At 34.7% G+C, this 26,134-nt stretch overlaps 1 protein-coding gene and 1 pseudogene across 1 annotated transcript; both read left to right on the top strand.

Moving 5' to 3' along the window:
* The first annotated feature begins 1,642 nt into the window (after positions 1-1,642).
* On the top strand, positions 1,643-18,648 carry LOC126696635 (probable LRR receptor-like serine/threonine-protein kinase At3g47570; annotated as a pseudogene).
* Positions 18,649-21,702: 3,054 nt separating this feature from the next.
* Positions 21,703-24,614, top strand: LOC126697703 (LRR receptor-like serine/threonine-protein kinase EFR). The gene has a single exon (XM_050394783.1). The coding sequence runs from the start codon at positions 21,729-21,731 to the stop codon at positions 24,435-24,437; it is 2,709 nt and encodes a 902-aa protein (XP_050250740.1). The 5' UTR covers positions 21,703-21,728; the 3' UTR covers positions 24,438-24,614.
* The last annotated feature ends 1,520 nt before the right edge of the window (positions 24,615-26,134 follow it).

Raw genomic sequence — 26,134 nt, 5'->3', positions numbered from 1 at the left:
GCGTTATTTTGAACTACGAAAACTTGAATTAAAACAATTGATTGATGACATAGCTATTAATCTTTGATCACCTTGAAATTTTGTAAGCATGAAAAATATATGAAGATAATGTAATCTAACGGTAAATTTTTCAAAATTCACATCGAATTAAGAAATATAAGATTGGGTTCAAGTTACACTTGATGTAACTTTAAAAAATGTCACACAAACTAATAACTTAATGTTGAATTCATATTTTGAAAATCCAACCGTTGGATCACATTTTCTATATGTTCTTAACGTGCATGCTAATTTTCATGCCAATCGGATGTAATTTACCCTTTGATCTTTAAACTTATCTTTTATGCGTTATTTTAAACTACGAAAACTTGAATTAAAACAATTGATTGATGACATAGCTATTAATCTTTGATCACCTTGAAATTTTGTAAGCATGAAAAATATATGAAGATAATGTAATCTAACGGTAGATTTATCAAAATTCACATCGAATTAAGAAATATAGCGTTGGATTCAAGTTACACTTGATGTAACTCTAAAAAATGTCACACAAACTAATAACTTAATGTTGAATTCATATTTTGAAAATCCAACCGTTGGATCACATTTTCTATATGTTCTTAACGTGCATGCCAATTTTCATGCCAATCGGATGTAATTTACCCTTTGATCTTTAAACTTATCTTTTATGCGTTATTTTAAACTACGAAAACTTGAATTAAAACAATTGATTGATGACATAGCTATTAATATTTGATCACCTTGAAATTTTGTAAGTATGAAAAATATATAAAGATAATGTAATCTAACGGTAGATTTGTCAAAATTCACATCGAATTAAGAAATATAAGATTGGGTTCAAGTTACACTTGATGTAACTCTAAAAAATGTCACACAAACTAATAACTTATTGTTGAATTCATATTTTGAAAATCCAACCGTTGGATCACATTTTCTATATGTTCTTAACGTGCATGCCAATTTTCATGCCAATCGGGTGTAATTTACCATTTGATCTTTTAACTCATCGTTTATGCGTTATTTTAAATTACAAAAACTTGAATTTAAATAATTGATTGATGACATGAGTATTAATCTTTGATCACCTTGGAAATTTGTATGCATGAAAAATATATGAAAATAATGTAATCTAACGGTAAATTTGTCAAAATTCGCATTGAATTAAGAAATATATCGTTGGGTTCTAGTTACACTTGATGTAACTCTAAAAAATGTTACACCAACCAATAACTTATTGTTGAATTCAAATTTTGAAAATTCAACCGTTGGATCACATTTTCTATATGTTTTTAACATGCACGCCAAGTTTCATGTCAATCGGGTGTAATTTACTATTTGATCTTTAAATGGGAAGACGAAAAAATAGTGGAAAATTTAAATGTCTATTGCGGCGGGTCACTGACCCGCCGCTATATCTAAGATTAATGCCGCTAAAACAGGTTTATTGCGGCAGGTCATTGGCCCGCCGCTATAGTACGCCGCAAAATACTTGAGCTATTGCGGCGGGTCAGTGACCCGCCGCTATATCTAAGCTATATGCCGCTAAAACAGGTCTATTGCAGTGGGCCAAAAATTCGCCGCAATAGGTGACCTATAGCGGCGGTTTTTGTACCCGCCGCAAATGCTCAGTTTTCTTGTAGTGACTTCATTATGCAATGCAACTCAACTTCGAGTAATTGATATAGGTGGGAACAATCTTTTGGGATCAATTCCAACAAATTTGGGAAATCTACTGGATCTTTTCAAGCTAAATTTGAGAGAAAATTATCTAGGAAGGGGCTTTCGTTTCTTAACATCTTTGACAAACTACAGTAAACTTCAATATTTGGATTTAGCTACAAACCAATTTGGAGGTGTTCTGCCCAATTCTATATCCAACTTGTCAACCCAACTCACATGTTTATCTTTGGCATTCAATGATATATCTGGAATTATACCTACATCATTAGGGAATTTTGTCAACTTAACTGTCTTGATCTTAAATGATAATAACTTCACAGGCATCATTCCCACTAGTTTTGGGAGGCTTCAGAAGATGGAAGTAGTAGGTTTGATGGGAAACAAATTATCAGGTGAAATACCAGCCTCCATAGGCAACCTGACTAAGTTGTTTGAAGCCGCTTTAGAACGAAACAGATTAGGAGGAACCATACCTCCAAGTATTGTAAATTGTCAAAAGTTGCAAAACTTATACATTTCACAAAATAAACTTAATGGATCTATACCCCAGCAGCTTATTGGTATTTCCTCACTTTTGATTCTTGATTTGTCACGCAACTCATTTACAGGGGAACTCCCTAAGGTAAACAGTATGAAAAATATTTACTATTTGGATGTCTTAGCAAATAATTTGATTGGGATCATTCCTAGTTCCATAGGGAGTTGTTTGAACTTGGAATATATTAGCCTGCAAGGGAATTCCTTTGAAGGCTCCATACCTTCATCTATGGCTTCCTTGAGAGGCCTTCAGCATCTAGATGTTTCAAGAAATAACCTATCAGGATTGATTCCTAAGGGTTTAGAAAAGCTTCATTTTTTACAAAGTTTGAATCTCTCGTTCAATGATATTGATGGTAAGGTACCAACTGAAGGAATTTTTAGGAATGCAAGTGCAATATCAGTGATCAGAAATACTACACTTTGTGGGGGTGTACTAGAATTGCAGTTGCCTGCATGTCCTATCAAAGCCAGGAAATCAAGAAAGTCCCTTGCTTTCAACCTAAAAATTGCAATCATATTTAATGTCCTATTTTACCTCACGATTTCATTCTTTTTTGTTTGTTATTGGAGGAAAAAATCAAAAAATAATTCATCTTCTATGGTCTCAACAATAGACCTCCTCCCAAATGTTTCCTATGGAATGCTCAATCAGGCAACTAATGGATTTTCTCAAGATAATTTAATTGGATCTAGTAGTTTTGGCTCTGTATATAAAGGAGTTCTTCATCCTGAAGAAAAATTAATTGCTATGAAGGTCCTTAACCTTCAACACAAGGCTGCTTCCAAGAGCTTTATGGCCGAATGAAATGTCTTAAGAAATATCCGGCTTAGGAATCTTGTTAAGATATTAACATATTGCTCTAGCATGGATTATGCTGGAAATCAATTCAAAGCTCTAGTCTTTGAATTCATGACAAATGGGAGTTTAGATTTATGGTTGCATCCGGAGATAGACAATGAAAATCAATCACGAGACTTAAACCTTCTTCAAAGACTAAATGTTGCAATTGATGTTGCTTTTGTATTAAATTATCTTCACAACCATTCTATGCCACCAATCATTCATTGTGATTTAAAGCCCAGCAATGTTCTTCTTGATAATGATATGGTTGCTCATGTAAGCGATTTTAGCTTAGCAAGGCTCCTCTCAACTGATGATTCTTCTCAAAAGCAAATTAGTACAATTGGAATAAAGGGATCTATTGGTTATGCTGCCCCATGTAATGTCTTTCAAATTTTGTTTAAATTTTAACATATCCTAATAGTTATTGTTAAAAAATTTGTTTGAAACATATTGATTTTTATTTTTAGCCAATAACCTTGTACTATCAACATAACACCCTCTCTCGCACTACGTACTAGAAACACGCATACACACAAACAATTTATTTTATAAATAAAAAATTCAAAGTAAGAAAAGCTTTAAACATGATTGGGGAAAAAGCACATTTCCCCCTCTATGTTTTGGGTAGATCACAATTCCCCCCATTTCTTTGGAACCAATCAATTTCCCCTCTATGTTTTGTAAATAAGCAAATACCCCCATTCCGTTACTCCCTCAGTTAAATCTAACCGACTTTTTTGATTTTTAGAATATTCTATTGTTAAAGGTCTAAAATCACACCCTTTGCTCTAGTTTAAATAGATAAAAAGATATTTTTATAGTATCAAGAACTTAGCAAAACTCAAAACCCAAGTAATGACTAAACAATAAAAATTCTCATTCCTGTAGCACATATTCTTTCTCTTATGGAAATCAAATAATGAGAGAGATTGCATCACATTAGTTCTCTAACTATCCAATGGGGTAGAATGAGTACCATGAAGGGGCAGGGAGAAAATCATTAAAACTATCCAAGGAAACATAACAGCAGCTCTTTAACATGGTTCAAAGAAACATAAAAATATAATCTATAAGACATATAAAAATCATATATCTCCATCATATCAACAGAATTATAATGTATACTTGTGTAGGGTTTCTAAAAAAATAATGTATAGTTGTGTTTGACTATTTTGCGTGTTAGCTGTCCTACTCTTAGTAGCACCTACATGTGATGTACTCTACAATAAAATGGACATAGCCTAGCATAGTCAAATATAGAATCAACTTATGTCCCTACCCAGTAATTTAAAATGCATAACAATAAGTTTTTTTTTACTCAATCTAGTTATTGGGGCAATTTATCAAGCATGTTATATGCATGAATTAATAAGATCGTGAACCAAGGTTGTCAAAATCGGGATCTTACGTAGGATCGCAGGAGGTAGGTGGGATCGTGGATTGTAAGATTCTACATTATTTGAGAAAAAAAATAAAAAATACACATTGGCATGTTAAATAATCACATAAATTATACATTCATTGATATAATTATCATACATCACTACATCCATTTATAAGCATCATTTAAAGAAGCCAAAAACCTCAAAACGTGACACTCAATTGGGATATTTTTTATTTGGGTCCAATTGACACTCTCTCTACATTAGAGTGGAAAAACTTGGTCTATTAGGATTTTATTTTTCATTTGGGTTCAACTGAGCTTTCTGTCAAGTTAAAGAAGATTACAAGAAACCAAGGTTGTTTGGGATCGTTAGAATTGTACGATTCTACCGATCCTAAATTGTTAGAATCGTACAATTCTACCGATCCTAAACGATAGCAAAGATTCTTGAAAGATCTGGATTGTTTTGAGTAGGTGGGATCGTAAAATTGTAGGATCGTAGGATCCTGATTGGGATTTTGACAACCATGTCGTGAACAAGGAAGAAGGGAAGCGTCTTGGCCAACAAATTACACACAATCAAAGAATCAGAAAATTAAGAAAAAGAGGACTTATTTGGCCAGAGAGATGAGTTTGCTGAGAAAATGAGAACCCACAGCTAGCGAAGGTAGTTGTGGCATCCAATTTACTGCTTGAAAAGATTCTGTTTAGGCGTGAGTGAGGTTGAGGAGAATTGGGTCAAATTTTGTTTACCTTGGGTTAGTTGGAGGGTTAAGTTTACCCGAGTTTAATTTATCCACGTTAGATTATTTGGGTTGGGTAATTCCTCAACACTTATGTGGTTGTTTATTTCCTGTTTGGTTGTGTTGTTTAAATTACAGGTTTCGTTATTTAAACAACACAACATGTATTTTCACAACATTTTTTTACCCATACGTATTTTCACAACGCTTAAACAACGTGACTAGAACAACATTACCGATCGGCCATGTCAAATATGGTATAGCTGCTCCCAAAACAAATCTATGCTACAATTTTGTGTACCTTATTCATGTACATATCTTACTTTTAGAACAAGTTGTCAACAAAAAAACGTCCAAGTAATGCATAATAATAGGAGCTATGATTTTCTTTTGGGACAAAATTTGGTTAGAAACTTGGTTGTAACCAATAACTATCACTAATTAAATTAACATGACTATATATTTTGAAAATCTAATTATTGGATGTTTTTTATATTCTTAACACACGTGTCAAATTTTGTGCTAATCAGATGTTATTTACTATTTGATGTATAAAATTATTTTAATGCATAATTTTAGACTACAAAAATTTGAAATTTAAATATTTGATTGATAATATAGTTGTTGCATGTTGAACATTGATATTCTAGAATGTTTGCAAGCATAAAGGATATAAGAAAAAAAATGTAATCTAATAATGAATTTGTCAAAATTCACCTTCAATAAATGAGATTTTTATTAAAATGGTGGAATTGATAGTGAAAATTTAAGTTTCTTTATTTATTGGTGACACATAGCAAAATGATTGACACATGCCAATAGTGGTATGCCACATGGCGTTTGAGAAGTGACATGTACCAATAGTTGTTTACCACGTGGCGTTTGGAATGTGTTATTATTTTTTGCATTGTGAATGAGACACGTGTCACCATTTTGTGTATCCACCAGTTTGAGGGATCCAACTTTTATAATGTACTAGTCGCTAACCCGTGTGATGCACAGGAAAATTCCAAAAATGAAATATTTATGAAACATTCTAAATAGTTTTTTTTAATAAAAAAATTCAAAAGTGATAAAACTCCAACGCTTGCGCTTACACAGTCTAGAAACTGTCCTATAGGATATATGTCCTGCCTATTTCACAAAAAAACATGAATTTGTTCTAACACATCCGAAATCTCATTCAAGCATAATTCATGCAACCCAATTGATGCCAGCAACTCTGAGTTGGCAAGCTCCACAATCAAATCCCTAATCCATAGTTTGTGACAGGAGTGTAACACTCAATAGAGCATGACAGCCATCCACAATGGGTTTCCTTGGCAAGGAATTAATTTAGTATGGACTATAATAGGAGAATTGACTATCTCTAAAAATAATGCCAAAACTTGCATAATAGGTGGCTTTGAAAAAAAGGCTAGTGCAATGTCCAGTTTTAAGATGAGGAGAAACAAGATTTGCAGTTGTTGGGCTCACTTAATATTTAAGCTTTTGTTTTTTAGCACTGTAAAGTTTAAAGATATTTTAGGCTAGTAAACAGTTAAAGTTATTTTGGCAATAAGTGGGGTAAGAATAAGTTGTAACTGGGGAAAAAAAGAGAGAAAGAAATGTTATGTCCATTATATTTTCACAACACTTTTACAAGAAATCCTAAGTGATAGGTTGTTATGAGTGGGCAAAAACATAATTTAAGTTGTAGATTCAAATTAGAACTAATAAAAACTTACTGCATATGTAAGGTTGAATTTATTCAACCATCTAATTGGCTTTATTCCGTGCCAAATTTGCTTGTAATTCAGCATTTAGTAACCCTGTATTTAGGTGGGTTTGTTGTAAGGGTAGTGAGTGAGATAGAGTGAAGATTGCTCAAGAGTGTGCAAGAAAACAGAGACTCGCGGCTGGGACTCGCGGGTGACTCGCGGCTGCAAGCCTCCAGAAGCAGCACACGTGCTAAGCATGCTGGAAGATGAACAGTCATGCTAGCTGGAGCACTACAGGACAAAACAGGACAACTGGCCATGCGGTTAACTCGCGACTGGATCTCGCAACGTAGTCAAGCCGCGAGGTCAAGCCGCGAGCCACCCCTGTTTTGTAAAACCTGACGTTTCGCATTCCTCTCCAACTCCAGTATAAATACCCCTTTTTCCCACGATTGAAAGAGAGCTTCCAGAGAGAATTTTGAGAGAGAAACCCTAAAGAAAAACAAGATTGTTTCACCCACAATCCCTACCTTAGAGTCTCTTCAAATTCCTCAACTCTCTTCCTCTCCATTGTCAAAACCTTGAGAGGCATTATAACAAACCTGGTTCTCACCATCATCATCACTGTGAGACAGTTGTTTGGAGTTCTGGGAAGCAGTTAGGAAGGAACCAATCTTCATTGGTTGATGCTATTATTTAGTAGCGGAATCCGGTAAGCTAGAAAAGAAAAAGGTTCGGCGCAACCTCGTTGGAGCAAGAAGCTTGGAGGGCTTAGGTACATCGGGTAGATTAGGCTTGGAGGGTCTATTGCTGTTCATGTATCCCAACTACATTTTCTAGTGGATTATTGACCGCTTGGAGGGCGGCGGAGAGGTTTTACGCCGAGAGCTTCGGTTTCCTCTTCGATAACACATCGTGTGTTGTCCTTGTGTTTGCATCTCTCTTCCCTTTATCTTTGCCTTTTATTTTCTGCTATGGATGTGATTTATAATTGGTTTAGATTGTTTTCCTATTCTGTTTATAGCTTATGTTCATTTTCCGCACACTAGTTGTTTGACATAAAGCTTGAATTGGTTAATTTGTAAATTGGGGGTCTAAACGTTCAAGGGTGTTTATACACGTTTTTGAACTTTCACTTGGTATCAGAGCGGGTACACTTGTTGTTTAAATACCTAAGTGTGATCCTTGACCCCTTATGTTTATTTGCCATGGATTGTGCTTTGTATGCCTCTTTGCATGATTTGGTTGGTGATGAATGTAACATGCCACATGTTTGTGAAAATGCCTCTATGAGTGTTAATCCTCATAAGTGTGATGACATGTTATTTGAATCCATGGGTGTTGTTGACAAACTCTTGAAAAAAAATGCTAAGAAGTTTCAAAAGAATTTGAGCAAGTTATTTTGTGAAAAGGATGATTTGATTGCTAAGCTCAATGAATCCAACAAATTGGTTGAGAAATATAAAAAACTTGCTGAAATTTCTCTTGAAAAGCTGAAAGAGTTTGAATGTTTAAATAAGGACTTGGATGCTAAACTTGTTTTGTCTAACAAACTTGTTGATGATCTTAAATCTGAAAATGAATCTCTTAAGATGCATGCCAAGTGTTTGATTGCTGAACATATTGATAAAATGGATGATAATATTTGTTGCAATCATGTTGTAGTACCCGATTTTGTGCCTAGTGTGTGTTCTACCTTAAAGGACAAATCGGCGTACATTCCTCCACATAAAAGAAATCAAAAGGTGGAGAGAAAGACTGTTAAGTCAAAACCTTCGTTTAGGTCTCAACCTAAGGTTTTGGATGGATCTAAGTTTGTTCCAACTTGCCACCATTGTGGTGTGATTGGTCATATAAGACCTCAATGTCATAAGTTGAAGATGGAACAAAATCATATTGCTAGATCCCTTCCCAAAACGCCTAGTGGACCTAAACACATTGTGTGTCACCATTGTGGTGCCTTTGGTCATCTAAGACCTCAATGCTCTAAGTTTCATGCTTTTAAAAGAATAAAAAAAAAAAAAAAAACTTGAGCTTCTTGGAAGTTGTGCTAAAAAGGATAAACCGGATTTGAGTGATAATAACATGTTGTTAAAGAAAGTGTTTAATGCTCTTAACTCCTTGTCTATGTGCATCTCCGGTTCTCATTCTTCCAACCCTCGTCTCACTTCTCATGAGACACTCATTCCAAACAATTGTTCTGTTTGGATGAGGAAGGGTTCCTATGGTTGAGCTTTTACTCCTTTGGTCCTTGATCTAATTCTTTCGATCTTTGTAGGACCCTTCATGCATTAGATGCTTCATTGTCATGCATTTGTGCATCATGCATATCTTTATATGCATTGCTTTGTTTTTGTTTTGATCTTACTTTTATATTTCAGTTTTGTGTGAGTAAAAAATCCAAAACCACATAAAAAGTGAAAAATTCAAAAAGTTTGATCGTATATGTTTGAGCACATATCACATGTGAGTTTGGCCTTGTACCTTTGTACAAATGGCTTTGTGCATTTACGAGCTTAGCTTGTTATTTTTGCACTTATATCTTTGTGGGAAAAATCTTGACATCTTTGTGTGATTGTTGTAAATCGATCTTCAAGCTTGTCATGAATGATTAGTCAATAGTCATGTTGGTTTTGATACATGCGTAGACTTGTGCTTATATCTCTTCCCACTCTTTTATTTTTATTGCTTAAAGAGCTCAATAAATGTAAATCTCAAAATGAAAAGAGATAATGAGCTGCAAAAGCCGTCGCACATACTAGTATTCGACTAGGAAAAAGGGAAAGCGACTTAAATGAAATTGTATGATGCCCAAAAAGCCAAAGGCTTGTTCATCAAATTGAAATATCACAAATTTCAGGCATCGATCTCAAAATGAGATGTTTTGATTCAAAATGATCAAATGTTATGAATTGTAAAGAAGCCAAATGAAAAGCTTCATCATATGTAATCATTTTCTTGTGGGAGGTCATATATGTTCATTTCTATAATTGAGATAGACCACTTGACTTAGCACTAGTTGTGTATGACTTGATTGAATTGATCATTGAAACTTCACTCTAGACTAAGGACTATTCCACATTTGATACACACACACAACACACATGCCTAATGTTCAATGAATGTCTCATTCATTTGTTAGATTCTACTTGTCTAAATGTGATGTGTGTGTGCTCAATCATATATGGTTCAATCCAAAAATATTTTTGATCATTTTATATGTTTTTGGAAGTTATTTTTATCACTTTTTGTGTTTATGTTTAGTGCTTACTTTGTTTTTCAATGTTTAAACATGTTCTGGTTTGAAAAACAAGTGTCAGATTTTTTGGCCACTCATTTTGGCTACTTGCGTGAGCTGCCAGCAAGCTGCTAGTTTTGGCTACTCGGTTTGGCGGCTTGCAAGCTGCGAGTTTAAGCCGCGAGTTCATACAGAGAGGTTTCGCGGCTCACTCGCGACTTGGCTCGCGACTCGCCAGTCGCGAGTCGCCCAGAATCAGCTTTTTAAAGAGCTTTTTCGTGGGAAACTTGTTTTAAACCTCTCCCATCCTCTCTAAAACCCCTCTTTCAATATTTTTACATCAAAACCCAACCAATTTGAATGGTTTTTCAATCCATTAACATCTCTAAGGTAATTATAAACTCTTTTCATTGATTTTGATCCTTAGATTATGTTTTGGAGAGTTTTGTGCTCTTGGTTGGGATTTTCATCATAGGGGTTGGGAAAACTTATTTTTTGTCAATTTTCTTCATGGGATTGGTTTCTTTTGTTGATATGCATTGGATGTTGGCCCCTTGTGGCAGAAAGATCATGTATTAAGGGTGGATTTCATGATGTTCATGCATTGTTTCACATTTTTGTTCATAGTGTGCATGCTAGGTGTTTGATAAAATGCCTCTTAGACATTTTCTCGCTTGTTTGGACTCCGATGAGTACCAAACTTTGGGGTTTCTCATGTTTCCTCATTGGGAACATGTTTGGTTCATTGGTTGTGTATTTTAACACACTTTGCCCCACATGTGCATTTTTCATGCTTTGGTCATACATTGCACTTAGCCACCTCTTGCACACACCTTTGCTACCCTTGTCATGCATTGGTCTTGACCTTGTTGTTTCATCCTAGCTTGTCATGTTTACCTTATGCTTTGTAGCATGTTACTTTGTCTTAGGTTTGAGCTTCATTTTCTCATTCATCTCACATCCCTCATGCATCATTATCATTGTTCATTACTTTATCTCTTGCCCTCGTTTCTTCTTGACCCTTTGTCTATTCCTGACAAAAAGGGGGAGAGTATACTCTAGAGAATATTTCGGAGTATTTTGTCATTTCTATATGACTCTTGTGCACATCCTTAGGGGGAGAAATTCTATTTCTCATGCACATTTATAGGGGGAGAGATATTCCATAGGGGAGATGCATATACCAAGGGGGAAAAGACATTGAGATAATAAGAAAACTTTGTTTTGAACAAGCGCAGGCTTTATGGTGCTTTGAGTTATGTTTTGTGGTTCTCTTCGCATCATGTTTTTGTTTTGGACATGCATACTTCCTTATGCTATTGTGCTTCATTGAATGCATGTTCGGATGATCAATTGCTTTGCTATGTGATTATTGTAGTCATTTCTATATGACTGTTTTGGTGTTTGATCAAGTTGCTCATATGTTTTACATCATGTTTACTTGATCACAATTTGTTTGTTACATTATACTTGTCCTTTTATTACTTGCTTTACCTTGAGGGTCTAATGTGTTTTGTGCAAGTGTTTCAGGTTACAAGTATATATGTTCCAAGTGCATCACAGCTTCTCATCATTTTGAAGGAGAGAAACTTTAAGCACTTTTAGTTTATATTGTTTAAGTTTTTATTCAATATAATGTGTTTTGTACCCATGTGCTTTTGTAAGTTTTTAGGGTTAATGTTTTATGCATAGTTTGTAGGCTTTATGGTATGTACCTTGCTTTATGCAGCCTTTATGCTATGTTGAAATCAGTACTTTAATCTAAATGTTCTGCATTTTGGTTTATGTACTGTCACTCTTGTGCCCTTGTAGGATTGTTCCTAGATGCATATGCCTTGTGTGTTATGCATTGGTTGAGTGTTGAGCATACAAGTGTCTTGCCTTGTGCTTGTTAACTTGTATGTCTTTGTGTTCATTCCAAGTGTGAATGAGCATTGTGATCACTACCTTGTGGTGTTCACTTGGTTGATCAAGCCATTGTTTGTTTATTAACTCCATCTATGCTTGATCACATATTGCCTGTTTCATATGCATTTATAATTTTCTGCTTACAATGATCATGGTGTATTGTTGTGTTTCAGGAGTATTATGTTATATGATTCAAGTGCTTCACAGCTTCTAGAGTTAGGTGTGAGTGAGTTTTGTTCAACTGTTCCCAACTCACATGTTAAGTCTAGAGTCTGTTTTAGGGTTTTGTCACGGAATAGCCAAAGGGGGAGATTGTAAGGTTGAATTTATTCAACCATCTAATTGGCTTTATTCCGTGCCAAATTTGCTTGTAATTCAGCATTTAGTAACCCTGTATTTAGGTGGGTTTGTTGTAAGGGTAGTGAGTGAGATAGAGTGAAGATTGCTCAAAAGTGTGCAAGAAAACAGAGACTCGCGGCTGGGACTCGCGGGTGACTCGCGGCTGCAAGCCGCTAGAAGCAGCACACGTGCCAAGCATGCTGGAAGATGAACAGTCATGCTAGCTGGAGCACTACAGGACAAAACAGGACAACTGGCCATGCGGTTAACTCGCGACTGGATCTCGCGACTTAGTCAAGCCGCGAGGTCAAGCCGCGAGCCACCCCTGTTTTGTAAAACCTGACGTTTCGCATTCCTCTCCAACTCCAGTATAAATACCCCTTTTACCCACGATTGAAAGAGAGCTTCCAGAGAGAATTTTGAGAGAGAAACCCTAAAGAAAAACAAGATTGTTTCACCCACAATCCCTACCTTAGAGTCTCTTCAAATTCCTCAACTCTCTTCCTCTCCATTGTCAAAACCTTGAGAGGCATTATACCAAACCTGGTTCTCACCATCATCATCACTGTGAGACAGTTGTTTGGAGTTCTGGGAAGCAGTTAGGAAGAAACCAATCTTCATTGGTTGATGCTATGGTTTAGTAGCGGAATCCGGTAAGTTAGAAAAGAAAAAGGTTCGGCGCAACCTCGTTGGAGCAAGAAGCTTGGAGGGCTTAGGTACATCGGGTAGATTAGGCTTGGAGGGTCTATTGCTGTTCATGTATCCCAACTACATTTTCTAGTGGATTATTGACCGCTTGGAGGGCGACGGAGAGGTTTTACGCCGAGGGCTTCGGTTTCCTCTTCGATAACACATCGTGTGTTGTCCTTGTGTTTGCATCTCTCTTCCCTTTATCTTTGCCTTTTATTTTCTGCTGTGGATGTGATTTATAATTGGCTTAGATTGTTTTCCTATTCTGTTTATAGCTTATGTTCATTTTCCGCACACTAGTTGTTTGACATAAAGCTTGAATTGGTTAATTTGTAAATTGGGGGTCTAAACGTTCAAGGGTGTTTATACATGTTTTTGAACTTTCAGCATATGTTTTGTTATAAAATGTGTTGAGAAAATATTGTAGAAGTAGCATTTATAAAAAATAAAAGCAAAAAAAAGGAGTATTTTGTTAGCAAACAAATATGAACCACATCAAGTAAAATGCCATTGTCCACTAGAACTAATGAACCGGTAAAATGAATAGTGAATGTGTTTTAGTGGGTTATTGATTTGTGGGAAGGAGTAGCCTAGTTGTGACATGAGGCCGAAGCCAAAATTTTGTCGGCTTCTTTTTCTTCCGTTTGCTTTTCTCATATTTATAGACATGGTAACTTAGTTGTTCATAACCTTATTAAACATGTTAGTCATGTCTTATGATGTCGATGGAGGATGTTCCAACACACATAAACTCTATTCTTTTAACCGATTTTGGCTAGTTTTGTTTATTTGTTTTAATACAACATGCTGATTTGATTCTAAAAAAAAAAAAAAAAAAAAAAAAACCTCCAAGCCTCCAATGTAAGTTATTTTATTTTATTTTTTTAATGAGGAAGAGGCAAAACTAAAGTTTTTTAGATGGTTGTTCAAATAACTTTGTATTCATCCTTTTTTTTTTAATTGTCAATTAATTTAACTTTCTGTGTGGTTCATAAATAATCTTGTAGAAAGGTTTCCAAAATTTACTGGAGCTTCGTCCACCACAACCAAACAACTCCAACTCTTAATAATCCTTCCCAACCACAACCAACCAAATTTGGAAAAAAAAAATCCATTTTCCCATATACTTTTTTGATGAGAAACAAAGAAAAGAAAAGTTGTGATCTCTCTCTGTACGTTTTTAGACCCCTTAAAATACAATTGGATTAACCTAATTAAATAGCCAAGTGATAACTTAGTCCAAATTTCAGATCTAGGTTAACACAATCATATAATCATATCAACGTAAAGTGCGGAATATAAAGAACACAAAGATATGATGACCCAGGAAACCAAACCGATAAAAACCTAAGGAGGATTTAACCTAGCTATCTTCAAGGTAAAAAGCAAATCCACTATGAAAGAATTGAAGTTTGTACAATAGAATTTAGAACACTAACATTCTATTGCTACCCACCAGTAGAAAACTTACTACCACGACCCCATGATAGCTCCGAGTCCACGGACTACTTCTTTCCTTGGCCTTTGCAAAACACAAACACCCATGTTTGGGACTTTGAGATCCCACTCAAAGGTTTAGCAACACAAACTCTCCTGTTTGTGACTCCAAGACCACCCTTGAAGGTTTAGATTATCAACACCTTTGATGACTAGAGAAGGCAGCAACTTTTATAATACCGGATCTTGAGATTCTTCCAGTAATAACACCGGTAGAAGATATGAGAGAGTTTTTTAGGAACAAAACCCTAAATACAAAAGTGGCACTCTCTTCTCTCTCTAAAAAGCCTTATAAAAACGTGCTTAGGGTTTCCTTTATATACTGGGAGAAGTAGATTTGAAACCCTAATCCTTAATAGGCTTGAACTGTTGTTTGGGCTTAATTAAAATTCTGCAAATACGACTTTCGATCAGTCGAGCCTGTCTCTTGATCGGTCGAACCAGATAGATTATGAAATCTTCTTCCTGCAACTTGTATGTTCTTGAATCTTGACTTGAATCACCTTGAACATTGTCTAATAATACCTATAGACTCTAAGATCTATATCTAGATAAGTTTTTGTTCACAATTTGCCAATTGTTCTAAATATTTAAAACCTAACACTCTCCATAATTTGCTTTTCGATTTGTTATACCAATGACATATATTCAAGCAAAGACAATGTCTTGAGGGACCAAATAAGATTTGTGACACCAAGTGGGTAAAGATTGTCTATGACATTATCATTTATAGACATGGTTTTGAAACTTGGACCGTTTAAAGAATTGTAAAAATGAAAAGTTCAAGGTTTTTACGATTGAACTAAGGTTGAACTGAGGTCATACCGTGATGACGTTATAATTAATTTAATAATTATTTAAAAAATAAAAAATATTAAATTAGTAAAAATATAAAAATTGGCTGAAATATAAATATTTATATTTCAAGTGTATTTTTCATATCATAACATTCATAAGACAAATAAGTAATATTAAATCATAATCAAATATAAATAAATATTGAGTTTCTCAATCAATCGATATATATATATATATATATATGAAATTAATATCCTTAAACTTTTTGTTAGGGATCAATATTCTACGCAAGTCTTCATCTAAATTATCTTAAATCATATTTAGCCCATTTGATTACCCAATACTTTTTTTTATTATGCCCAACCCCATTTAGTATATATGAAATTTTTTTTAAAAAAAAATACAAAAACTGAGAGGGGCTGACATTAGTTTGTCCGTCTGTTAATTGATCAAGTACAGTACAAAGTGCAAACACAAGCCCAAGCCAAGAAAGAAATGAGGGGTTAAAGCCTAAAGGCTTGCAAGCATTTGGTACTGTTAGGGCATTTTAATATTAAATAATTAAAATGAATAAATGTTACAACATAATTGTAAAGATGTGGGAGTGAATATGGAAGATGAGGAATTGTGAAAATGTTTAATCCCACATTGAAAATGAGAGAGACTATTTTATTCTTTTTAATTGTGGTGATTAATGGGTTAACATGAATTGTTTCAGATATTGGGCTAGATACGTGCGCAAGGGGGAGGTGAAGGGTGGAGGTATCAAAATTGGACCTTATCTCACCATTACTGCAATATACAATATACAAAAAAAGAAAAGAAAAAAAGAGAGGTTCTTGGCAAAGAACGGTGTTCTTTCTGGTGGAACTTTGGGCTTGAACACTTTGTGCAAAGGTTGTTTTAGCCATACAACACTTGTTGGGCTGTTGTATCCTGTGGGAGACAAGTCAGAGAAGGTCTGCACCGGTTACAAAGTTTAGCCAACCAAGGGCTTGAATCTCCTTAAAGAGAGCAAGTGCCGTGCCTCAGTCCAAATAGTGTTGTGTATTTCCTTTCTTTACATCAATAATATTCAAAAGTATTATTCAGTTTCTCTTTGTGTTATTTCCATTATTATTGTGTTTGCACCAATAGGTACAAGTGGATGACAACTAAGCTTGCCTAAGCATTGGTTTGTCCGTCCATTGTCTGTAACAACTTGACCTTCACTGTGATAGTCAAGCCTAGAAGACCTGCAAAAATGGCGAAAACGCAGCGAGAGCGAGAGAGACAGAGACAGAGAAGAAGAATAAGAAGAAATAGTGATGCAACCTCATGGTTTGACAGCATCTCAAGATGGTTGAAGCTTCAACAATGGAGAAGAATAAGAAGAAATAGTGATGCAACCTCATGGTTTGACAGCATCTCAAGATGGTTGAAGCTTCAACAATGGCTGAAGTACCCAAAAAAAAAAAAAAAAAAAAAAAAAACTCTGATCTGAACCTGTGATAGGGTGGTTTCACTGATTTTCTTGCATAGGGAGGTTTTATGGGTTAAAAGAATCGTTTTGGTGAATGGTTCACAGTTAACCCAGTTGGACCGTACAGTCCGGCCTAGGTTTCAAAACCATGTTTACAGATTGTTCAAGGACTTCTTTAACACGTTTTGGTTTGGACATTCAAGGGCTTTGATTCTAAAAGCTTTTGTTTTTGTTTTTGTTTGTTTGTTTTTTTTTTTTTTTTTTTTGCTTTTGGTCTGTTTGTTTGTTGGGAACCTCACGACAAATATCCATGGCTTCAAATCTGATAATTTTGTGGGGGTTCCTTGGTGGGAAGGATTGGATTCTGCAATGGCAGAGGTTAGGCTGATAGGCTCTTTATCTATGGAGGAAGAGAGATTGCAGATATAAATAGAAAGAATAAAGCAGTGGGTGTTCTATTTCCAATTGGCAACAATTGAACATTTTGAAAAACCTCTTGATTAAGAATAGGAAGAATCACCACTAATCAAGGCAGATTTGAAGAAGGTCCGAATTAATGCTCAATTAGTTGAAAGAATAGCAAAATATTAATTACAAAAGGAAGGGATTATGTGTACCTAATATGGTGGCAATTGAATAGGTATAAAGAAGTGATTCAGTTAAATGAGGAGAGGAAGAGACCAAGGAGGGAAGAGAGAGTTTGGCGTTAGAAAGCTGAAGTTGTGAAGTTTTGAAATCGTGAAAGACAGGAAGGCAGTTAGAAAGCTGAAGTTGTGAAGTTTTGTGTAAGCCTGAAAGACCAGAAGACAGAGGTGGGGGGGAGGGGGTTAGAATTAAAGACTATTTAGCTTGGTTGGGGCTTTACGGTGGTCAGCATTAACCGTAATGTATAAAGATTAGGCTTTAAAGTGGAGATAGGGTTGAGAATAATTTCTTTTTAATAGTATATTAAAATTATGAAAAAAAATTAGAAAAAAGAAGGGTAATGATGTGGCTGCTGATGTGGCTCAATGTGAACGTAGCAATATTAAATGCTACGCTTCAGCTTTTAGTATTATATAGATAGATATAGATATAGATTATAGATAGATTGATATTATAGATAGATGTACAAATTATCATTTTTTTTTTATCTTGAAATTTTGAAAGCATGACATCTATTATCATGTTTTTCCTTAATTAGTTTAACATCTTCTTTTTTTATGAATCCAATAAATTTGCACTCTTCTTAAATCCCAAATCTCATTATAAACAAGAATTGCAAAATCTCCTTACATAACATAATTTGTAGACTATCTCAAAAAAAAAAAAAAAAAAAAAAAACATAATGTGCAGAGTATGGCATGGGTGGTGAGGCTTCAATAGAGGGGGACTTGTATAGTTATGGGATATTTTTGCTAGAGATGTTCCTGGGAAAGAGACCCACTGACAAAATGTTTAAAGATGATCTTAATCTCCATAATTTTACTAAGATGGCATTACCAAAAAGACTTGTTCAGATTGTAGACCCAATCCTTCTCCCAAGAGAAGTTGAAGAAACACCAGCAATAACAATGGCTAGAGAAGATAATAATGAACATGAAATTCAAGTAGATGAAGAAACTCATTGTGGTGCGAATCCATGCCAAATAGACGCCAGTGTGCATAAGTGTTTAGTCCCAATCCTTGACATTGGGCTTGCTTGTTTAGTGGAGTTACCAAAAGAAAGAAAGAATATGGAGGAAGTTAACAGGGAATTAAATTTGATAAAAAACGCTTTTCTTGGCTCCAGGATCCGCAAAGATGGTCTTCGCTAAAAGAATCCAAGTTGAGGTACTGCTATGTATCAAATTTGAATCTACTCAAGTAAAATTGCATAACAATGATCTCATAATATAATTTTGCAGCCATTATGTTTTCTTTCTTTGTTCCAATTATTTTGTCACAAACACAAGAATGTTTTTTTATAACTTTTTTGATATATATTCGCCCTCACTAAATTTTTTCGGTTATTAAGACCCAGAACCCTAATAGATAAGGTACTTTAATTTTCATTTTGTTTTTTTAATGGTCTCACACTCTCACGCAAAAGGTGTTCTTTTTTCTGGTATCATGATTTATTTACAATCATAGAACATAACTCATTTTTACTTGAATTCTAGGAGCAATAACTACCTGAAGAGATCAGTGGAATCTCCTTGTTACCCCTGTTGAGTAAAGACTTGGCGTTGGTACGTGACACGTGCTCTCATGACTTCTTTTTCTGGTGTGCTATATGCGTGTATTTGTGTGTACTCTCTCTGTATTTTTGTTGTTGTTGCTGGAATACTCCCTCTGTATTTGAATGTTCGAATAATAGATATTCCAAGTTTCTCTTAAACATAGGGTGTTTTTTTTTTTTTTTTGGGGTGTTATACCAACATCCATCCTTTAAGTATAAGGAAATGACAGTAATAACATCTACGGTGAAGTCTTTATTTTGCTCTTGAATTACCCATTTAAACATGGACAAAGTTTACCTCCAAACCAATTTAAAGGAAAATTCTTTCAAACCACTACGTTGCTATTGAAATGACTATCCACATATACTTTGTTCTTCCTCTTCATCTTGTTTGAATTTCTCATTACACCAATCTCTGCGAGGTATAAAGAAACACAATGACCCCCTAAGGTTATATAGAAATGAAAATATCATTTTTGAATTTTGTGGTACCCAATAAGCATAACATATATATTATGAAATCCTATTTTGCTCAAGTTGTATTTTTGTATGCTAACGTGTCATGGGTTAAGTCACAGTGTTCTTAATTTGCTTGTTAACTTATTGATGAAATCCTTATTTTGCCCTTCAGTTATTCAATTTACAAAAGAGTTAAGAATGTTTAATATACTCCAATAACCTCATAGTTTAATTAGTTGATAGTTTGGTACCACCTGGTATTTTTAACGAAGATATCCATGATCTAGGAAGCATGAACACTTCATTTTGAGGTGCCCTGCCTGTGTTGTACCCATTTCATATTGGTATTGTACCCGCCTTGTCATGTTATAATTTTTATCGATGTGTCTTATATGTACCTGTGTTCGTGCTTTCTAGTCCATGATTCAAATTTCTCTCATTAACTATTGAATTGTAAAAAAGGAAAAAAGAAAAAGAAAAATCAATCAGTGACAACTTTTTAAACTATTTAGTATCTACGTGTACCTTACCATTGTAGCAGTTCCACATCCGAAGTTTGGGAGACCAGATAATCTCCATCGTGTTTGATACTTCGCTAGTCCTCCCTTGTTTGCCCCGTTGCCTTTTTCAAATGGTTTGAATTTTGGATCAAGATAATTTTCCACGGTGAATGACACTGTGCAATCTGCTCTATTTGTCACTTTGCATTTTGCCATTTTCCACAACGAATGTATGGACCAGGATAATCTTACACCATGCTTGACACCTAACGCAATATATTTAAATTTTGGGTGATGTTACAGGCTTACAGCCACTATATATTTACAAACTGAATTTCTATTGAAATTTGATGTTGATGATTAACTAAAATTAGGAAGAGACAAATTAGAAAGACTTAAGGTCAAGTCTCCTCATATAATGCCATTCTATCTTATTAATAAATGTTTGATATTGCCACAAGTGATTTTGACATAAATTTGCTGTCGATGATTAATTAAAAGTAGGAAGAGACAAATTAGAAAGACTTAAAGTCAAGTCTCCTCATATAATGCATATTGCCACAAATGATTTTGACATAAATTTGCTGTGGATGATTAATTGAAATTAGGAAGAGACAAATTAGAAAGACTTAAGGTCAAGTTTCCTCATATAATGCCATTCTATCTTATTAATATATGTTTGATATTGCCACAAATGATTTTGACATAAATTTGATGTTGATGATTAATTAAAATTAGGAAGAGACAAATTAGAAAGACTTAAGGTCAAGTCTCCTCATATAATGCCATTCTATCTTAGGGGGACAAGGGATTTTTTTTTTCAATGTAAGTGCATATGCAGTGACCCCAAGGGATTAAAAGCCTCCATTCCACTTGGTTGCCAGCTATGAAGCACGGGTGCGTTTCGGGACTCGGGTGCGGGTGCGGGACTCGGCAATTTTTGAAAAAGGTGGGTGCGGGTGCGGCAGGACTCGGCGATTAAAAAATTATTAAAAATATTTTTATAATATATGTTTTATAACACAGAACCCTTTAACTCCCACAAACCACAAATCACAAATCATAGGTTAACAAAACCCTTTAACTGCCACAAGAATTGAAAAAATAAGCAAAAAAACACAGCAAGTAGTCAAGCACATAAATTTTCAGATTCACAAATTTATTTCTAAGCAATTTGAAAGAGAGAAATCGTAAAGAACAAAGAATAAAAATTCAAGAAAAGAGTAGAGAGAGCACACCTAAAGGCTGAAGCAAATGCAGTGTGCACACAGCACTCACTATGGACGGAGCACACAGAGATGAGGGACGGAGCACACAGAGAAGGCAGAAAGGAGATGAGGGACGGAGTGAGAGAGGAGTTTTGGACAAAGTGTGAGGGTCTGAGGGGTCTGGGTATTTAGGTTAAGACCTTAAGTCAAACGGTGCGTTTGCACCTTTTTTTTTTTTTTTTTTTGAATTTCGGCCTGACTCGGCCGTTTCGGCTGATACAGGCCGATACGGACCGAGTCGGCCCGATTTGGGCCGCGTCGGCCCGCGTCAGCCCGAGTCGGGTTCCGCCACGTGGCGCGACGAGGCACGACGCGCGGTTTGCGGCGTCCCTCCCGCGTCGCCACGTCCCGCCGCGTCGGATGTGGGTGCGCCGGCCTGGGAGCCGCGTCCGTGCATCCTTGGTTGCCAGACACCAAATATTTCACCAGCTTCCTGCTTTTCCAAATTCCAAACCAAATGACGCTTCACCAAACCAATTTTTACGCATTTCGCTTAATGTACCTTCGTGTGATTCTTCTCTTCTCTGCAAGTAGTCTCCTTTGCTTGCAACTTGTGGCCATTACTGCCACCACTCCAACAAACGAGACTGATCATTTGGCTTTGCTCAAATTCAAAGAATCTGTACCTCATGATCCATATAACATATTGAGCTCATGGAATGACTCAATGCACTTCTACAACTGGCATGGAATCACATGCGGCCGCAGGCACCAAAGAGTCACGGCCTTGAACCTAGAGGGCTATAAGTTACGTGGATCCATATCACCTGATATTGGAAACCTCACTTTTCTTAGGTTCATCAACCTCCAAAATAATAGTTTCTATGGCAAAATTCCACAAGAAATCGGTCATTTGTTCCGACTGCAACAACTAGATCTTAACAATAACTCGTTGGAAGGGGAAATACCATTTAGCTTGTCCAACTGCTCCAATCTCAGGTTCATAAATCTTTATGTGAATAAGCTTATAGGGAAAATTCCAGTGGAGTTAGGTTCTTTAATGAAACTCAAAAAGCTTCAACTTCCCATAAACAATTTGGCAGGAGGGATCCCACCTTCTCTAGGTAATCTTTCTTCTCTCACAACTTTCGCTGCAGCGTACAATAATTTTGTGGGAAATATTCCAGAGGCCATAGGCCAATTAAAAGGCTTAGAATTTTTCTCAATTTTCATGAATAAATTATCAGGTACGATCCCTTCCTCTCTTTACAATGTGTCATCTCTTCAAACCTTTTCAGTTTCAAACAACCAACTTAATGGCACACTCCCAGCCAACATAGGCCTCAATTTTCCTAATCTCCAAAATCTTCTTTTTGCTGGAAATGAGTTCTCTGGATCAATCCCTACTTCATTATGCAATGCAACTCAGCTTCAAAATATTGATTTAGGCAAAAACAAATTTTTGGGACCGGTTCCAACAAATTTGCAAAATCTACCATATCTTTTCTTGCTAGATTTGAGTGACAATTACCTAGGAAAGAGCCTCCATTTCTTAACATCTTTAACAAACTGTAGCAAACTGAACACGGTGGATTTAAGTACAAACCAATTCCGATGTGTTTTGCTCAATTCTATAGCCAACTTGTCCACCCAACTCACTGAATTATATTTTGGAGGCAATGAATTATTTGGAACTATTCCCACATCATTTGAGAATCTTGTCAACTTAATTGTCTTGGGCTTAGATGATAATCACTTCATGGGCATCATTCCGACTAGTTTTGGGGGGTTTCAAAAAATGCAACTATTGGCATTAAGTGGAAACAAGTTGTCTGGAGAAATACCAACTTTCATAGGCAACCTTACTCACTTGTTCAAACTTGATTTACATGAAAACAAATTGGAAGGAACCATACCTCCAAGCATTGTAAATTGTCAAAATTTGCAGTTCTTAGTCGTTTCACAAAATAACCTAAATGGATCCATACCCCAGCAGCTTTTTGGTAGTTCTTCCCTTCCACTAGTTCTCCTCAATTTGTCACACAACTTGTTTACGGGCATACTACCATTTGAAGTTGGTAATTTGAAAAATATGATTGAATTGGATGTCTCCAACAATCATTTGTTTGGTGAAGTTCCTTCATCTATAGGAAATTGTTTGACCTTGGAAAGCCTTTACCTGCAAGGGAATTCCTTTGAAGGAGCCATACCATCATCTATGACTTCTTTGAAATCTCTTCAACGTCTAGATGTTTCACAAAATAACCTATCAGGATCCATTCCAAAGGGTTTAGAGAAGCTTCCTCTTTTAGAAAATTTGAATCTTTCATTCAATAATTTTGAGGGTGAGGTACCAATTGAAGGAGTTTTCAAAAACATAAGTGCGATATCATTGATTGGAAATAGTAAACTTTGTGGTGCTATACCAAAATTGCAGTTACCAAAATGCTTTGTAAAAGTTATGAAACCAAGAAACTCTGTTGGCTTCAAACTAGCAATTATTATTGTTTCCATTGTTCTATTTTTCATTTTGTTTTCATCCTTTCTTGTTCTTTATTGGATGAAAAATTCAAAAAAGAAAGCATCTTCTATGGTTTCAACAACAAACCTCCTCCCAAGTGTTTCATACAAACAACTCTATCAAGCGACTAGTGGATTTTCTTTGAGCAATTTAATTGGCTCTGGCAGTTTTGGCTCTGTATATAAAGGAGTTCTTCATCCAGAAGAAACATTTATTGCTGTGAAGGTCCTTAACCTTCAACACAAGGGCGCTTCCAAGAGCTTTATGGCCGAGTGTAATGTCTTAAGAAATATCCGGCATCGGAATCTTGTCAAGATATTAACATGTTGCTCTAGCATGGATTATGGTGGAAATCAATTCAAAGCTCTAGTCTTTGAATTCATGACAAATGGGAGTCTAGATATTTGGTTGCATCCAGAGATAGACAGCGAAGATCAATCACGAGACTTAAGCCTTCTTCAAAGACTAAATGTTGCAATTGATGTTGCTTCTGCATTAAATTATCTTCACAATCATTCCGTGCCACCAATCATTCATTGTGATTTAAAGCCCAGCAATGTTCTTCTTGATAATGATATGGTTGCTCATGTAAGCGATTTTGGCTTAGCAAGGCTCCTCTCAACTGATGATTCTTCTCAAAAGCAAACTAGTTCAATTGTAATAAAGGGATCTATTGGTTATGCTGCTCCAGGTAAAATCTTTTAAATTCTGTTTATATTTTAAAATATTCTAATAGATATTGTTAAAAAATTTGAAATATCATCAAATTACATTAGAAATCAATATATTACTAAAAGCTGAAGCGTGGCATTTATAGCTGCTGAGCTCCTGTTGCGCCACCTCATCACCACGTCATTCGCCACATAATTAATATTTATTCCTTTTTTTTTTTTTTACAAATATATATATTTATATAGATTATTGACTTTACATATTCATCTTTGTCGGTTTTAACATCTATATATAATTAATATTTATTCCTATTATTTTTACAAATATATATATATAAATAGATTATTGACTTTACATATTCATCTTTGTCGATTTTAACATCTATATATATTTCTTTTTTATTTCCAATTTTCCTATAATTTTTTTTTTTACATTCACTTATTTTTTTTTTAAATATTTACATTTTCTTCAACCTTTTTTCTTCCCTCACCTTTTCATCTCCCCACTACCCTCTACTTTAATATTGCTATTCATCCTTCTCTTCATCTTCCTTTATTTGTCTCTTATTATCCCTTCCCTCTTACTATAAATTTGTCACTCTTTTCCATTCTTTGCATAGTTTTCTCTCACAAAAAGGTTCTCTCTCTCTCTCTCTCTCTCTCTCTCTCTCTCTCTCTCAATGTTTTGGTGGATTTTTATTTTTTATTGCATCTTCGCTTTAGGTTGATAAAATTTTGTATTTTTAAGAACTCTAATTTATGTTGATACGATTTAGTTTTGTGTTTTAAGTTATTATTATTATTATGCTCTTTGATTGTTAAATTTTATCCGATTACATTATAAAAAATTAAAGATAGTAAATAAAAATAAAATAGTATTCCATTACATAGCATAATTTGGATAATTTAGTGTTTATTATTATATCTTTTAATTTTTCTTATTTTTTTCTTCTCTTCCATTTTACTCAATATTGAAATTCAACCACATCCTCCTTATCATTAAATTATTTATATTTTCTCTCTCTTTTTGTTTTAAAAAATAAAAAATGTAATATTTTACTTAAATTCAAATAAAAGAAAATTGTGCTCATCAAATTGTACTCATTTTTTTTTTTAACATTTACACTTTCTTCAACCTTTCTCATTCTATTTACCTTTTCATCTCCCCAAAAATTCTACCTTGATATCACTCTTCCTCTTTCCTTTTATCTTCCTTTATTTTGTTTTTTTATATTATCATCCTCTTAGTATAAATTTATCATTCACTCTTCTATTCTTTACATAATTTTATCTCACAAAAAAGTGGTTATATCCCACTCTTTCTCCCTCAATTTTTTGGTAGATTTTTATTTTTATTTTTCTTGCATCTCTATTTTAGCCTGATAAATTTTTGTATTCTTTAGAGCTCTATTTTGGTTTATGGGATTTAGCTTTGTGTTTTAAGTTTTTTTATTTATTTTTTTATGTCTTTGATTGTTAAATATTATCATATTTCATTATAAATAATTAAAAATAGTATATAAGAATGTACTATTATTATATTACATAGAATTATTTGGATAAGTTAGTGTTTATTGCTATGTATTTTTTTTTCTCATATCATTTTATTTAACATTTAAATTCAACCACATCCCCCATATATATCATTAAATTATTTATATTTCCACTCCTTTTTTATTTTTAAAAATTTTAAATATAATATTTTGCCTAAATTAAATAAATAAAATTGTC

This window comes from Quercus robur, chromosome 8 (genome assembly GCF_932294415.1).
Source record: "Quercus robur chromosome 8, dhQueRobu3.1, whole genome shotgun sequence".
Classification (NCBI taxonomy): Eukaryota; Viridiplantae; Streptophyta; class Magnoliopsida; order Fagales; family Fagaceae; genus Quercus; species Quercus robur.
The sequence above is the reverse complement of the archived record's forward strand: the minus strand, read 5'-3'. Positions and strand labels throughout refer to the sequence as shown.